This window comes from Capra hircus, chromosome 8, assembly GCF_001704415.2.
Source record: "Capra hircus breed San Clemente chromosome 8, ASM170441v1, whole genome shotgun sequence".
Classification (NCBI taxonomy): Eukaryota; Metazoa; Chordata; class Mammalia; order Artiodactyla; family Bovidae; genus Capra; species Capra hircus.
Window position 1 is genome coordinate 47,152,127 of NC_030815.1, and position 17,922 is coordinate 47,170,048.

At 42.9% G+C, this 17,922-nt stretch overlaps 1 protein-coding gene across 1 annotated transcript; it reads right to left on the bottom strand.

Moving 5' to 3' along the window:
* Window positions 4,906-16,396, bottom strand: LOC102181950 (ladinin-1-like). The gene is given in 5 exon segments (XM_018052766.1): window positions 4,906-5,502; window positions 5,504-6,390; window positions 6,545-6,814; window positions 12,963-13,041; window positions 16,392-16,396. Coding segments are annotated over 5 exon segments (1,440 nt in total). The 3' UTR covers window positions 4,906-5,303.

Here is a 17,922-nt window from a genome sequence, read left to right on the forward strand (position 1 = left end):
TGGTCCAGATAGCCACCAATACCTTTTATAATGAGAACAGGAGAGGGAGGCTAAGGCCCAGGAAAGGAAGAAAAGGAAAGAGATAAGGCATGCCCAGATGCTGGCCACCCTACAGGGAAGCCCTATGGCAAAACCTGAGTCCTTGAAGGTCAAGGCAGGAGGCAAATGCCTAATCTGTAGACAGGCAGGACATTAGGCCAACTTAGTGACAAGTCTCCTAAAATGGCTTGCTACAAATGCCATCAACTGGGACACTGGGCAGCACTCTGCCCTCAAGTCCCAGTCAAGTGCTAAGCCTTCCCTCATGGTGATTAAACAGGACTGAAGTGGCCCACTCCAGCAAGCCCACCTGTCACAGATAACCATCACGGGGCTAGAGCCAAGGGTGCAACTGGATGTGGCAAGTAGATCTGAGAATTTCTTGGTTGACACAGGGGCTACCTACTCTGTCCTGACCTCCTGTTCCAGAGCCTTCTCCCCCGAAGCCTGTACCATTTGGGGAGCTACAGGAAAAACAATTACAAAAAGATTTACCTGAGAGGGCAATGGCACCCCACTCCAGTACTCTTGCCTGGAAAATCCCATGGATGGAGGAGCCTGGTAGGCTGCAGTCCATGGGGTTGCAAAGAGCTCAGACATGACTGAGTGACTTCACTTTCACTTTTCACTTTCATGCATTGGAGTAGGAAATGGTAAACCACTCCAGTGTTCTTGCCTGGAGAATCCCAGGGACGGGGGAGCCTGGTGGGCTGCCGTCTATGGGGTCACACAGTTGGACACGACTGAAGGGACCTAGCAGCAGCAGCAGCAGCAGAGCTCTTCTTTGTTGCTGGGATGGACATATATTTTTCCACCAGTTTCTGGTGGTCCCTGAGTATCCTACTCCCTTATTGGGAAGATATCTCTCCCCACCTTTGAAATCTTGCAACTATTGCTGTACTGATAGAAGAAGCTTTAAAAATCTCTCTTGGGGGCAAATTAACTATTTTTACCAGCCAAGTGAAACAACTCCTGAATGGGAGAGGCCATTTATGGATGTCTGATCAAAGAATCCTCAGATATCAAGTAGTGCTGATGAAAAATCCAGGCTGACTATATCCCCTTGTGAGGTTCTTAATTCAGCCACCCTCCTTCCTACCCCCTGAGGGCTCTCTCCCCTTTCACTGCTGCACAGTGAAAACCTCCTTTCATCCCAGGAAGAACAGGTTAGTCTTAGTCTTTATGAGACGCTATATGGGAGACCTTTTGTTTATGTCAATGACCTCTTCCAAGATCCAGAGGCTCAAACCCTCTGGTCTTATACCATGGCCATTGGGCAATTCCAACAAGATATACCCTTGTGGGGTGTCAACCAGGACCCAAAAGATTCTAAAGAGTCACCACTATATGCTCCAGGGATTCAAGTCTTAATTAAAGTCTGGAAAGATGGGTCCCCAAATGTTCAACTCCATGGAAGGGCTCTTACCTGGTAATACTTTCTACCTCCACAGCAGTCGAGGTACCAGGACATGACTCCTGGCTTCACTACTCACAAGTCAAGCCGTGGAAGAAAACAGAAGAGGACACTCAATACACCTGTGAGCCCTTGGGAGATCTCAGATACCTATTCAGAACTACAAATGAGTGCCATTCTAATGAATGTCCCCAAAATTAAGGTTCTGGGGATAAGACTTCTCAGGATATCTCTAAAGAGCCAACACAGCTTGGCAGGGGTTGTAATCCAAAACAGACAGGGGATGATCTCCTGATACCTGAACAAGGAGGGACTTGAGCCATCTTTAATGAGACTTGTTGTTTCTGGGTAAATAGCTCAAACTAAGTTAAAGGAAGTCCATAGTCTTCAAGAAAAACATTCAGAGCCTACAGGATCTCAAAGAATGAGCTGGGGAGTTCTTGGGGTGGCTATAATCTCTCTTTGGAGGATCCTCCTGGTGATGGGAAATTTGGAGTTGGCTAATGCCCCTGCTAATCATTGTTATCACCATATTGATGCTGCTTATGATTGCTCCATGTATTATCAATTGTCTAATCATTTTGTCTCTGCCCAGGTCAACAGGTTCCAACATGCAATGCCAGTTTAACAAGGATATATAAAGCTATAGCTGACCATGGAAAATATTACTCTCCCTTAGATGGACACTGCTATAAGGACTCTGAGGCTTGAGACTAGCAACAGGGAGAAACCCAATGCCCTCTCGCCATCCCAGTTCAGCAGGAAGTAGCCAGAGAGACCTCAATGCCCCTATTTCCAAAGAACTGGGCCTCCCATCTCTTGAGGGGGGAATGTTAGGTAGCTAGAATAGAAAAAAGGAGTCCAAAATGGCAGTGGCTAAAAGACAAAGAAGGGAAAAGCCTGCAAAAATAGAACAAAGGAAGGTCCGAGGAGCAGAGTGAGAACCTCAGGTAAAACAAACAGGCCTCCTGGCTAGACCAGTTTACATAGGGCAGGCTCAGAAGGAAAAGAAAAAAACATATAAAAAGAGGAGCCAAAAATTGAGCTGGGGGCTTCTCTTCACATCTAGGAAGCTATATTACATGCAATCCTTAAGTTGTGACATAGCTTAGACTATTCATCCATGATATAAATATATGCTTTGCAAACCAGACAAAGAAAAGGTCTTACTGTCTTCAGTTAGCAAAAACGGAAAGCTTTACTTGTCAAAAATATGCCCTTATTCAATTCTGCCAACAACTCTACAAGGTAGGTATGATTATTTCCACTTTTTAGGTCAGTAAATGAAAGCTCAAAACTGTACAATAACTTGACTGAAGTCATACCATTCATAAGGGGGAAGCTAGCATTTGATTCCAGGACTTTTAAATACCTACCTAAATTGATCTAGAATACCATATCAGGCAAAGATGAGTACCCAGTAGCCATTAACCAATTAACAGTTTATTCCTTCTACTGGACTCATTACATATGATTCGAAGGGAGTTAAAAGAAAATGACAATTCAATCACGTAGAAACTACAAAGGATTTGAGGTCAGAGCAATATGAACTAGTTTTCCAGTATTTCACCACCACAACAAATAAACCGTGTATCTTGAGGCAAAATTATTTTACCTCTGTAAGCTTCAGGTAACTCTCTTGAAAATTTGAATAAATATCTCTCTCTGATAGGGTCATTGTAAGCATAAGAAATAAAGTATAGTGCAAGCAGAGTGAAGAAAATGGCCCAAGAGGGCCCTTAACACAATAAAGCTTGGCTACATCATCTATGTTAAACAGAAAACCCAAATGTCAATATGCTAAATAAAATATATCAAGCATGCATACTTCAATGTTTGACCAAACAAACCACACACGTTTAAAAAACCCCTAATGAAACTAAAACCTGCAAACCTATTTTATCTCTCTTTCGTTTCTCAGAAACTTACTACATAACTACCTTCTTTCTAAAAAATTTCCTTTGACTATTCTTGAAGTCAAAATCTTTCCGGTGAAAAATAACTCATACCTATTATGTCCACAGCAACGTGAGGGGAGTGTCAGAGTCCAGTGTTTTCCAGAAGCATTTTGCCACAAAACTAATTGGCCTTAGAACAATTTTGCCATGAAAAATACAACTGGTTGACAGTTTTTGGTTCAGCAGTTTCATTTCAACTGGTTGAAATATGCTAGTGTATCTTCCAGTTACTGACAAGCTGACAGATGAGGATGATTTGCCTCAAAAGTTGGTTTCGTATTCTGAAACACTACTTCAGAGGAGAAGGAAGCCAGCGCTCCAAGGTGCAGAGTTAATGCATATTCCCATAGTCTAAAAGAGCGGGCACCGTGCAGCCCTCCGAACGCGGCTATTGCTGAGCAACATTGCCTCCCAACCCATTACCAGTTAACGGTTCTGTGAGACCGCTAAAGGCGAGGGACGGTTAGAGCGACGGTTTAGTGATTCTCTCAGCCACTAGTCTGCGTGCTACACGGGCCCCTCCCCCAAGTGACCAACGGTCAATGAGCCATCCCTAATTGGCCTGCTCAGCCATTGGTTGGTGGGGCAGAGGGCCCCTCCCCCAAGCAAGCAGCTGTCATTTAGCAACCATTTGTGGGCCCCTTCAGGCTTCCCAGGTGGTGCAGTAGTAAATTAAGAACACGCCTGCCAATATAGGAGAGGCAAGAGACGTGGATTTGATCCCTGGATCAAGAAGATTCTTTGGAGAAGGAAATGGCAACCCACTCCAGTATTCTTGCCTGAGAAACGCCATAGAGAGAGGAGCCTGGCAGGCTACAGTCCAGGGGGTAGTGACTGACTGACTAAGCACGGCACAGTGGGCCCATTCAGCTAACAGCTGGTGGAGTGGTGGTCTTCAGGTGGAGAGTGAGCCAAGAGACAGATCTGGGCCTTTTTCCTGAGGCCCCCCAATTCACCTGGCCTCGGGCTGGTGAGTGAGCTAAGCGGCCCGGCGAACAGGTTGGGGGCTGTGTCCTGCAAGTTTCCAGAGTCCTTGCCAAGGTCATCCACTAGGCTGGGCCCAAGCCTTGAGGTGGCGGCGAACCTCTCTCCCGTCCTCGCCTCTGCAACCTAATAGCAGTGACAGTTGGCATGGGTCACAGTCTGGAGGATTGGTTCCTGCCAGGTGGGTAGCCTGAGGAGCCTGAGGGCCAGCTGGGTCTTGGGCGCCTTGCTCCTTCAGTGATGACAGCTGGGTAGGGTCTGAGGACCTGCACCTGGGGGAGCCGCCCACTGGGATCTACCTTCTCTTAGCCAGGATTTTGATCTCAAAGAGGGTGAAAGTTGTGTCTTGGCACCCGGTCCTTTCTTGTCAGAACAGAGAAAAACATTTGTTTGGCAGAGATTGACAGGAACATCCTTTCCTGACCATGACCTGACCTCAAGAACAGAGGATTTGACCGCAACAGTCAGTTGGTTTTTTGGGGTTGTTTTTTTTTTTTTTTTTTTTGAGAGTGAATGAGTTTATCAGCTCTTTCCTGAGTGTGGGGAGGGGCATAGGATGGCTTAACCAGGGCAGCAGGTGGGGTATGAAAGGGAGCAAGGCAGGGCCTGGGAGGGGTCAGCATGGCTCCTCCAGCCTGGCAGGCGGCACAAGGACGGTGGGGGCCAGCCTGGGAGAGGTGCACGGAGACACTGGTGTGACCTGATGGACAGAGGAGGAGGAAGAGCAGGAGTCCACGTGGACAGGGTGGCGAGGCTCTGTGCAGACACGCAGTGCCCGCAGACGGACAAGGCACGGGGCACACCTGCCCCAGAGGGGCTGGAGGAAGCTGGCCAGCATCCTCTCGGGTCCAGTGTGGAAAGTGGGCAGGAGAGGAGACCAGTGCGGCTGCTGGCCTGAGACTGGCTCCTCACACCTCGGCACCCAGTGGGGGCTCTGGCTTCTTCCTCCACTGGGGCCTCTTGCCAGCTTCCGACTCCAGCTGCGTCTCCTGGTTCTGTGGGCCCTGCTGTGCTGACTCCTGGGTCCTGCTGATCCACAGGTTGAGCCGTGACTTCTCCACCCCTGAGAGCTGCAAGTTCTCCTTGTGGCTGGAGGCTGGACCTTCGGCTCTGGCCCACCAGCTCCTTCTCGAAGAGGTGGCACTTGCTGGTGACATCCATGGGAGCCACAAGGAACTCAGTGTGGGATGGGTTTGCATACCTGACAGACTCTGATCTCTGTATGGCTGAGAGGTATTGCTCCAGCTTCAGGCCTATTTTGACCGATCTGGCCGGGAGCCTCACGCTGGTGCTGCGGGTTAAGGCTGCCTCTGAGCTACCTCTCCGGGGGCTCATCCTGAAGGAGATGGTGTGGCGGCTGGAGTGCTGCAGGCTGCTGCTGAAGGTGGGCAAGGCCCGTGTTGGTGAGGTGGACTTGGCCTCTGCCTCCGTGCTGGGGGTCCTCACCTGCAGAGTGACAGGCGGGAAGCCGCCAGCTTAGGGCAGAGGCCCCGCCGAAGACTCAGGCTCCTTCTCAGACCCAGTGCCCCGCTGCCTCCTGGGGCTGGACTGGCACTCTGTTGAGGCTGAATGCTCCCAGTCCTGGGGCTGCACTGGGGTCATGGCCCTGCCTGGGGCCGGCTGCATCTTGGGGACTGGGGTCTTCTCGAAGATGGTGGCTTTCTCAGACACTGGTCTCTTCTCCGAGTCACTGGCTTTGTCTGGAACTGTCCTCTTTCCTGAGACAGCCCTCTCCTCCAGCACAGAGATCTTGGCATCCAGCAGGGCCTCTGGCTTCTTCCTCCACTGGAGCTTCCTGCCAGCTGCCAACTCCAACTGCGTCTCCTGGTTCTGTGGGCCCTGCTGTGCTGACTCCTGGGTCCTGCTGATCCACAGGTTGAGCCGTGACTTCTCCACCCCTGAGAGCTGCAAGTTCTCCTTGTGGCTGGAGGCTGGGCCTTCGGCTCTGGCCCACCAGCTCCTTCTCGAAGAGGTGGCGCTTGCTGGTGACATCCACTGGAGCCACAAGGAACTCAGTGTGGGATGGGTTTGCACACTTGACGGACTCTGATCTCTGTGTGGCCGAGAAGTACTGCTCCAGCTTCAGGCTTAATTTGACCGAGCTGGCCGGGAGCCTCATGCTGGTGCTGGGTCTGATGCCCTCCTGAACCTGCTGCTCCCCATGCTGCCACGCCAGCTGGCTGGCCTCCATGTGGACTCCACTCCAAGCCCCTCCGCTTGCCGACCCTCCGTCCAGAGCTGCCTGCATAGCTCTCCCCACCTCACGCCTCTCCAGGGCCGGCAGGTCCTCGTTGTCCATGGTGAATCTCAGGTTCCAGAGTCGCCGCTGGCGTTCTCGCTCCTGTTCCTCCTTGTCCTTGTCTGCAACAACTAACCATGCCCACCCCTCCTCTTTCCTATAAAAGGGCTTTGCTGACAACTTTATGGGAATTTAGGGTTTTTAAAAGCATGAGCCACTCATCTCCATGCATGGCCCAATAATAAGGCATTCTCTGTTCCAAACGCTCATGTTCTGGTGGTGTTTGGGCTCACTGTGTGTCAGATACACAGCCTTGCACTTCAGTAACAACAGGACATTGGAATGTCAATTGACAGAATACAGGACTAACAACAAGCCTCCCAGATGTAGTCTTCTCAAAGTGGCAGAATCAGCTACCAGTGCCCCCACTCACTAACTTTCTCCCTGTCCTGAAGAAACACATTATTAAAGGGAGTGGGTGGCTAAAGATGGATTTGTAAAGATAATAGAAATAAGAGTTTATTAAAAATAAAGGTTTATTAATAAAAGAGAAACCATAAATCCTGAAAAGAATGATTCTGGAAAACAAAGAAAAACATTTTAAGTAGCAGAGAATGTTCAACATAGCACAAGTCAATGGGATTATCAAGAAATATAAAGACAGAATTGTAGCTACTAAGTTTAGCCATAATGAAGTCTCTGTAGCCAGAGAAATCTCATTGGAGAATTCAAAATCCAGCACTAAGTTGGAGACAGAGGAGGAGAAGAAAAGGGAGATGAAAGATACAGTATGAAAGGTATCTGTTTAAACCTGGGAGACAATCAAGGCAACAAAAATGAACTTTACTCTGATTTATATTTTCTTATCCTTGGAAACGAACAGAGATCATTCTGTCGTTTTTGAGACTGCATCCAAGTACTGCATTTCGGACTCTTTTGTTGCCCATGATAGCTACTCCATTTCTTCTGAGGGATCCCTGCCCGCAGTAGTAGATATAATGGTCATCTGAGTTAAATTCACCCATTCCAGTCCATTTTAGTTCGCTGATTCCTAGAATGTCAATGTTCACTCTTGCCATCTCCTGTTTGACCACTTCCAATTTGCCTTGATTCATGGACCTGACATTCCAGGTTCCTATGCAATATTGCTCTTTACAGCATTGGACCTTGCTTCTATCACCAGTCACATCCACAGCTGCATGTTGTTTTTGCTTTGGCTCCATCTCTTCATTCTTTCTGGAGTTATTTCTCCACTGATCTCCAGTAGCGTGTTGGGCACTTACTGACCTGGGGAATTCCTCTTTCAGTATCCTATCATTTTGCCTTTTCATACTGTTCATGGGGTTCTCAAAGCAAGGCTACTGAAGTGGTTTGCCATTCCCTCCTCCAGCGGACCACATTCTGTCAGACCTCTCCACCAGGACCCGCCCGTCTTGGGTTGCCCTGCGGGCATTACTGACAAAATGGAGGCACAGTCCCCAGCCCCCTCTCCTCATTCCGCAGGCACGGACCCAGGATGGAGGAGTTAGGCCTTGTAATTCTGACTTGTCTTTTCCTCTCCTCAGCTGAGTTGACTGAAAAGGAATATTAAGGTGCTTATTGTTCTTGAGAGGAGCATGAGAAGGCACAAAGCCTTCTGCAGCATTGCTCAGAAAATAATTCATAAAGTTAATTCGTTCAAGGACTTTTACAAAAGAGTGTTCCAGGATGAGCACATAGGCGGTAGCTTGAGGCCATGGGAGGGATTGATATCTGAAGCCTATTTGTGAGGAGAATGTTTATGGCAAAGGAGTTTACTGAATTTAGGGCTTAGAAATAATTAAAACAGTTAGAAGTTAAAGATTTAAGGAATGTTGTAAAGTTAGCATATTTTACTATAGCTTATAGAAGTTAGGAATTTTTAGAGACATTATAGCTAGAAGCCTTTTTGAGATAGTGAGCTCAGGATGTTAGGGGCAAACAGGATTTAGGAAGATAAGTAGTAAACTGAGGAATGTAGCATGAGTTAATGTAATCACAAGTTAACTATAGGACACATTAGAAGAGGTAGCTAATAGATGATAAGGCTGATTCTTAGAGAATCACTGAAGCAGGAACCCTGTTTGAAGAGCAGCAATGATTTACGGAGATAATAAATCTGGGAGAGGGGGATCTGAAAATGTCAAACCGCTGGTCTAATGCTTTTGCAAAAGTATAAAAGAGAATCTTAAACTTGAAATAAAGAGGCAGTCCAAAAGAAAATTGAAAGGCTGCCTCATTCGTCAACACCGTTCACCTCTTCAGGTTGAATCCCTGGCTGCTGGAGTTGTGGACTGCGGCATTCCTTCACATACCAAATCAAACTGAGAAAATTATCCCGGTGTCTAATTAACTTTACCAGCAACAGCTGTTCACAGTGATGCCATATGCTTGTGACAAAGACAATCAGTACAGATGAGCATCAGAGTCAGGCTGCCTGGGTTCCAATCTCAGCTTCACTGCTTATCAGCTATGTGACTTTGGGCAAGTTACTTAGCTACTCTATAATCTGTTTTCACAAACCAAATGGCAGCAGTAACAATACCAGTCTCATAGGGTTTGTGAGGCTTAAATACATAAATATATACAAGTTTTTTAGAACAATGCCTGACCTAAAAAGTAAGCATCATTTAAGTGTATGCCACTATTATTATTGTTTTGATATCAATTTTATTGTTAGTGATGGTTCGTATGGATGAAAAAAGCTGCAATATATGTTTTCTGCCTCAAAGTAGCTTAATTCCATGGAAGAGAGACTATCATACATGTACACACACACAAACACCCTAACAAAATGTTGAAAGAGACCTTGTATATTTCAGGGAGGGTTCAAAATTGTCCTAACAACAAGCCTCCCAGATGTAGTCTTCTCAAAGTGGCAGAATCAGCTCCCAGTGCCCCCACTCACTAACTCCCTGTCCTCTATTCCCTCAATGCATGGAAGAAAGAACCTGAAGAAAAGCCTCAGACTTCATGACTATGCACCCTTTGTGGTGAGAGGTTACTCATCCCTGTCCCCATCACAAGAGAAAGACAAGAAGAGTTGCTTTAAAGCCAAGCATTTCCAGGGAGGAGTAGACTCATTTACAGCAGTTGGTGAGGAAACCAGGCTGGTTGATTCCTGAGCTGGAGTTGAGAACGGGGGGAAAGCTCTCAAGCAAGGTTAACATCCACCCCTTGAAATGTAGGATAAACATAAACATAGAACCTGGTGCCCATTTCTGGGCTAGAGTTGTCTGAAAGCAGAAAGGTCTTCAGAATAGTCTTAGTCAGCAAGTCTCAAAAGGACTAACACTGATACTTGTGAAGAAAAATTGTGGGGCAGCCTCTTACAAGTTCCCAGAGGCAATCAGAGGGTGTGGCCCTATATGAAGATGCAAGGAGAGCAATGGAAGGGCAGAGACAGATGAGGAAGAACCAGAAATGGGAACAGTCTTCTTGAAGGACTCAAGGGAAGCTAGCTGTCCTTCTCTGCAAGGGTTGTCAGCAATAGAGGTCACCATAAGAGGCTAAACAAAGTCCTGACTCTCCCACCCCCACATACAATCTAAATTGAACCCATTCTCTGAGCAGATCACAGATGGAACCAGAGCAGCCTAGTTACATACAAGCTCTGCTTCCACTATTCTATTTCCTTACTTCAAGAGCCTGGACCTTGAAAAGGAAGAGGGAATGAAAATCTAAAAGGCAGACTCTCCTATTCTCCAAAGTCCAAACAGCCAAGTTCACAGTTTACAGCTGGAGGAAGGGAAGAAAACATTGAAATCAGATATGACATTGGAATTTAAACAGGAGTAGAATAATTACATTAATCCAAAGTGACCAGAAAGTTATGACAGCTGGCCAAAATGGACTGAATGAAAATAGGAAATTCAACACAATAGGTTGAAAACTGTATTAAGAAATAAAAATACAATGTTTCCATGTCAGCATATTCTTTACAATCTTGTTTTGAAGAATTAAAAGGACTAATAGACCATCATAAAAAGTAAATTTAGCCATACCATCAAGCATAAAATATTTGGAAACTGACTATTTAAAAAAAGCAATAATGTAAACTAATGTATTGCACACATTGAAAATTCATATAGATGACTTGGAATCATATACTGATTAAATCAAGTTGATTAAAGGCATTACAGCAAATAACAGGGAAATATCCCGGGTGCTTTTTATCATCTTATTTGAGGAAAATGAGATACATATCAGAAGGTACTGAAGAACTCTATTGGATACTTCAATATCATATCAAGTAAATATCAATGGAATTGGTCTCTAGAATACAGTTGATCCACAGATAAAATGAGTTATCAAAAAAGAGGAAAAACAAAATTTATTTATTACAGCCATTATTTCAAAATTTGACTCAAATGGAAAACATTATTTGGGCTAGTCAGTTGTTTTAAGGCCAATGTCAGCATCCAAATAATTCTGGAAAAGATGTATTCATTTCAATCTGACCTACACAGGGATGATTTCCTCATTTATTTATTTTACTTCTCTCCTGAGTTTTCTTCCTCAAGACCACTGAGTATGGTAGAGATATTGTGATGTTTTATTTGAAATTAATTGTTCTTTTCCTCTGGTGGTCCCACGTTTTACACTAAAATGCTAGCACACGCACTAGAGTTAACTTATCTGAATAATACCTTCTTTGTCCATAAAACCAGTAAAAACAAGAAACTATCTCCTGCCACTCTCCATCCCTCTCAAAAAAAACATACACACACTTCTTTCTCCCATGATATTTGCATTTTTGATTCTTTATAGGTATCACATTTCCACATAGTGACAATACATTTCTAAAGTCAACAGTCTTCTACTCTATGCAGAAGTTAATTTTGAACCTAATCAGCAGTTGCCAGAATTCTAAGAACTAAATAGGTGCATGTCTGAGGTCCAATTAAAACTCTCTAGCAACTTCACCCTTGTACAAGTTGAGCTAGAGTTTTTTGAGTTTGTTTTTACAATGTTCTCCCTGCTGAGCTATGAGAGATTTACCCAACCTTTCTCAATAAACCAATTATGGAGGCAATCATGACAGCATATATTTTTTAAATCTAATAGCATTCTAGTTTCATTCTGCAGAAGAAGAAATTGAGAAATTAGAAGAGGTAAGTGGAGGGAAGGATGTGGCCGAATGGAGAAAATAAAACAATACTTTTTATTAGGTACACAGTTATCTCACCAACAATTGTATAAATACCATGACAGATAGACTGCTATGGAATTATTTTTGCTGAAGCAGAAAATAAGTGCACTATGACATACCTCATTTAGAGAAAGAAATACTGTTGTTATCTTACAACAGTAAGATTGCCAAAAATGTTGCTTTAATGGGCAAAGCAAACCGAATTACCAACTACCACCCATCACTCTATCCTATTTATTGGTATTGTTTATATGGCTTGGAAGCCACCAGACACTTCTGCTTCCAAGTGGCATACAGACTACCATGACTGAATATAAAGCTTATCTTCCATATGGTCTAGCTTTCACTTGTTTGGGCTTCTTAGTATCAGAGGGTAAATAACTATAGTTTCTATACTATCTGTCTTCTCCTAACCCAGGCCCCATATTCACCTTGGGTGGAGAGAATAAGACAGCAGTGGGTATTGCAAGGTGACCTAAAGTTATAGTGAGTTTAAGTCAGAGCTTGGCTTCATTATTATTTCCCACTCCAGCACCTCCAACACCTTTCTTTAACCCTGACTTTCTTTAAGGATTGTCCTATGCCACAAGAAATGAGTTAGTTCCTGAAATATTATTTTAACAATAACGTCATTCTTTTTATTTTTCAAGTTTAGAAATGTAAATGCCTTTAAGAACTAGAAAGCAACTTTAACAAGTGTAGATGCCTCATTAAAGCTCCACATTTTTTTTTTGCATTTGATATGTAGAAATATGTGTCACTGACACAAAGAAATAAGCTACTTCCAGTTTTTGCTTAAAAGAAACTTCCCTCTCAAGTCATTTTTCATTTTCTTATAATTGACAAAACCAGGGATATGAGGAAGTATTTCTTCACAATAAGAGAATACAGAGGAAAAGCAGAGCTGAATGGTAGTAAACATTAGACCTCCACAGGCAGGTAATAAGGAGTGGTGAGGAAACTGGTCTATGCAGGGTAGATATTTGTATAAATGAAGTAGCCACTAACCCCCACTGGTATCTACCACGTTGTAAAGTGGATCATCTGCTGGACTTTATTTTAAAGAAAACCTGGAAAACTGAATTTTTATGTGAAATCTTTCAATTTTCATATGTTAAATAATTTTTCCAAGTTGTGTACTTGCCAAATAAAACACACCTGCAGGTCAAAGCCTCCAGTTTCCAAGGCTTGCTCTTCATGTTCACCAATAGCTGGAAGCAGGACCCCCAAATCTATTCTATGTAAGAGAAAATTGTAAATGCAGCCTTGAATGGGGAGAGTATGTAGGTGAATACTGTTTATATGCAACAGATAAATGACGTGCAGAATGAGACCATGCATACAGATTAAGGGTTGATGAGGAAAGCTCACTTGAAAACTATTTCTGGATAGGAGCTAAGCAAAAACTTTTAAGCCATTTGGAGGCATCAGACTTGGGGCTTCCCCAGTAGCTCAGATGGTAAAGCCTGCAATGCAGGAGACCCGGGTTCGATCTCTGGGTCAGGAGGATCCCTTGGGGAAGAGAATGGCAACCCACTCCAGTATTCTTGCCTGAAGAATTCCATGGACAGAGGAGACTGGCAGGCTACAGTGCATGGGTTCACAAAGAGGCAGACATCACTGAGCGACTAACACCCTAAAATCAGTTATTTTGTTTTAATTAGACAAATAGATTTGATATCTAATTGGTATTATTAATCCTATGGATTTTCCCCTCTCGGGGAGAAAGTAGGAAAGAAAAATATACAGTAATATAAAAATCTAAATTCAACCTTTACTGATTTTCTAATTTGTGGTGGCAAGTGTGGAGAAAGAGGGTATGAGAGATCCATAACAAAAGCTAAATGGGAAAAGCCCTGGAGGAGAAACAGGAGGTGCTAGAGTTTTGAAAAGATTTTCTTGTACTCATTACAAAAAGTTAATGAGCTTGGGGAATAAGGTGAAAATGGCCAATGAATAATCAAATAGAGAGAGAGATGGGGAACAGAAGGGATCAGATGGGTACAAGACTCTTAAAAAATGGAAACCCCAGTATTATGGACCAGGAGTCAGAACTGAGGAGAAAGTCTGGACTGCTAAACCTATGAGTCAGGATATGTAGCATAGCAACAGTGTGAGTTAAACCTAGGTCTTTAGAGCCATTATTAACATAAGAATTTTACAGAGGTTCCATTCAGCCTTTTTTTTTCCTTTTCAGTAAAAATTAAAGATTTTAAAATTTAAAAAAAATAAAAAAGTAAAAAAAAAAAAAGAAAGATCAAAAAAAAAAACAACAAAAAACAAACAAAAAAACCCCTTTATTCTGTACTTGCTATGGGCCAGGAATTAGGTCACAGTTTCTGTCTCTAAAATATAATGTGTTAAAATCATGAATAAATATAATATACTCAATACTGTAACAGTGAGGCATAGGATGCTATGAGAGAAGCACCCAAGGCTGCTGTGTACTGCTGCTCAGGCTGTGAAATGTGTCAATCCAGAAATGCCTCTCACATAGACAGGAAGTAAATGGGTCCTCTGGAACTGTGTAATGTGGCAACTTCAAGCATCTAATTGAGACAAGTTTCACATCATAGAAGGGTTTTTGGAGGCAGATGTTTCTGGACTGAGTCTTAAAAGTAACAGTAGCATTTAGCCACACAGATACTTGGGATACTTGTTGGGAATAGGAGGGAAGAGAACAAAGATGATCTCATTCTTGTCAGATGAACGTGTTAAAAAAAGCAAAACAGAAATAGACTACAAGTCCTTAATAGCTTCATCATTGTATGAAACAAAAGTATCTCCTGCCATATCAATATACAAGAAATGTCACAGCCATCAGTGATTTCTGGCCTCCAAACGTAATGAGGGCTCCCAAAACTGTGATCCAGTGGATGCTAAGACCCCGCTAGGAAGACTGCTGAGGAGCTGGGAGAATGCAAAGCAGCAAGGTGATCAAGGAAACAGAAGTGGCCCCAGATAGCTGAGGTGCGTATGAAAGGAATGAATTCTGAGTCCAGAGGCTTGCATCTTCCCATACAGAGAATACTAAATGCCTTAACTTGATACCTGATCTTTGATGTTCAGACTGCCTGCTCTCTTTATTGCAAACTTACATGTAGCCTGACTTCCCCTCCTGCTTCCTTGGAGCAGTTTTCTCAGAGCTACTGAGATGCTGTCTCCCAGGCTCGGAGTCCTAAACATTCCCACCAAATAAAATAACTCTCTATTTTCAGGTTGTGACTATCTTTTTTAATCAACAACTGTTATGCTTAAAGGACATTTGCCACCAAATAACAAGTCATATCTTTAATTGTGAGGACTCAGAAAGGAACAAACCTTTCTCACTGTAGCCCAAAATGTGACATGTAAAAGAATGCCCCAAACAGAATAGCTACATAGGTTCTTCACATTGAACTAAAATGGACTGAATCAGAGTGCAGTGTATGAAAGACCAAAGTTACAGATGGTGTGAAGTTTAGCAAGGACATCATACATGGAAAACAGAAGTATCTGAAGTGCCAAGGTAATTACAAAATACAGGACAAAGTAGAAAAGTGAAGAACAGCTGGTAGGGCTTTTTTCTGCAAACCATGTCTTCCTCTTCTGAACACCTTTCGACTGAACCACCCACCTGTCAACGATATCTAATCACCTTTATAATTTTTGTTCTCTCTTCGTAACTAGACTCATAAGTGCCTTGTCTCTACATTTTCCACAGTGTCTTGAATATCATCCCATGCCACGAACATACACTGATGATGAATATAAATAGAAAACAACGGTATTACCAACCGCTTCATGCTATGTGAGATGTATCACCATGCACAACTGCCAACATGCAATCTAGGAGTGCCATCCATGTGTAGGATTCTTTGCCTTTCCAGAAAGAAGTCACTTATAGTGAAAAGGATTAGTGATCAAAGTTGACTTTCCTGAACATACTATAGTATACTTGGAGAAAGGCATTGTGTCTTATGCACCATAGCACATTCTCTGAATCCCCATTCCACATGCTCCCTTTTCTCCAGACCCTTCACTCGGCTTTCTACTGGAGCTTCCCATACTGGGGGAATATACTAGAGTAATATATTTACCATTCCTGATCTTCCTTCTCTGTCTCTAATACTGCTACCTCTTTCTTAGGCGTCACAATTTAATTTTGCCCCAGACTCTAAACTTTCATACAAACACATAGAGACAGTTTAAAAGGAATCTCCTGTTCCAAATACCCATTTTCATTAGTAGAGTATCATAATAACTTTTTCTAATAATAAGGACATATGAGAATAATAAGGACAGCAAGAGAAACAAAGATTGTAAGACATGAATGATGGGGTACAGGACATGCTCTCCTGAAATACATCACCTTAGTATATTGAATGTTTTAAACTGAAGGAGTTTAAGAAAACAGAAGCAGGGAGGTCACTCTGGCCTTTCTCGACAACTTCTCCCCTGAAATAGGTTATGATTTCAGGGCCTGATATGTGAGAGGTGCCCTCTCTATACCAGGAAAGGAGTATCCTTCTCTCTGGAGACAAACGATGCCCAGAAGAATCTGAACAAATATGTCTTGCTGATTTTTCCCCAGGTCACTACACTTACCTCATACTCTTTGACCTATTATATTTCTACACAACTGACTGCTCTTCATCAAATCTAGCATAGAAATACTTAGGGTAATTGTTCCTTTGGATCTCTATTTCCTTATAAAGTTTCCATGTCACATAAAACTTAAGTAAACCTGCATGCTTTTCTTCTGTTAATCTGACTTTGCCAGTTTAACATTCAGACCCAGCCAGGAACCTTAAGAGAAAAGAGGAAAATTTTTTTCTCTCCTATGGAACATATGTGGAAAGATAGTGTATTTACCTTAGAGACTTACATTTGTTGATGATGAAAGAAACAAGTTATACTTTGCAAAAATGCTCTTCCTTAAAACAAAGATCCATAGGCAAGGATCTCCCTATGTCTGAGAGAAGGTAGATCCATGGCTGTGTATTGATGGAGGTGTCCAGGTTCCTTATGAAAAATTCCACCAGGGACTATGGGGACAGATAGCTCACTACCTGCCAGTAAACCAGCTCTGGAGATGGGCACATCACAAATTGTTCAACTGTGTTTTTTTTTTTCCTACCTTCATTCAAGGTAAGAGTGATATTGAAACAGCTAGAGGACAGCATGAGTCAACTTTTAATTTGTTTTCAGATGTATTATCTAGGAAGACCAATTTATTTCCTGAAATTATTTTTCTTACTTGTGAGATTTTATCTGTAAAAATACAATGAATTTGATTAGCAAATAATTGACATGATCTGGGCATTGCTTTGCATTACAAACTGCTAAAAATAAAATCATTCTACAGTCACTGCACTCCAAAATAAACCAGATCACAATAATCATCTGCAATTCAATGTACTTCTTATGAAGAAAAATATTTCATAATCTACAGAAGCGATATCTCAGTCTGCACATGATTATCTTGGCACCAAATAAGAATATGTTTCTACTAGCATTATTTTCCTTCACTCAAAAATTAAAATAAATTGGAGGTGAAAAAGCATTTGGATAAAATGTCAAAGGGGAAAGGTTTTGGAAAAAGATAACTGGTTAGATTTTAGACAAGTAAATAGAGGAAATCACAGGAAAATTAAGTTGAAACGTACAGTAGGCCTCTGAAAATAGAGTTGTAATTCTGGAGAGAGATTTGTATGTAGGCATATCTTGGAGCATCGTGAAAATATAGTTGATAGTTGAAACTGGGGAATATCAAGCAAAGAATAAGAAGGGAAAATTATCAAGGATAAACTTTAAGAAGTTTTATATTTAAAGTCTGAGATTACAAAAGAACTATTAGGTAACAGGAGGAAAATCAGAGCAGGACTGTGGGACAGAATATGGATTCAGCCAAGTTAGAAATCAGAGTCCAAGGACACTAAGAGATGCTGCTGATGAAGGTGATGCAGCCATCAGATGAGGGCCACATTCTAGCAGGTCAGCAGAAGAGACAGAGCCACGCTTGAGTACTAAGATTTGACAGAGAGGCCGAGCAAAATCTATTTGGTTTTTTATTTTCAGACTGAGGGCTAGTCTCACTTAAAAGTAGAAGAGGAAGAACTGGGGCTATTGGAACTGA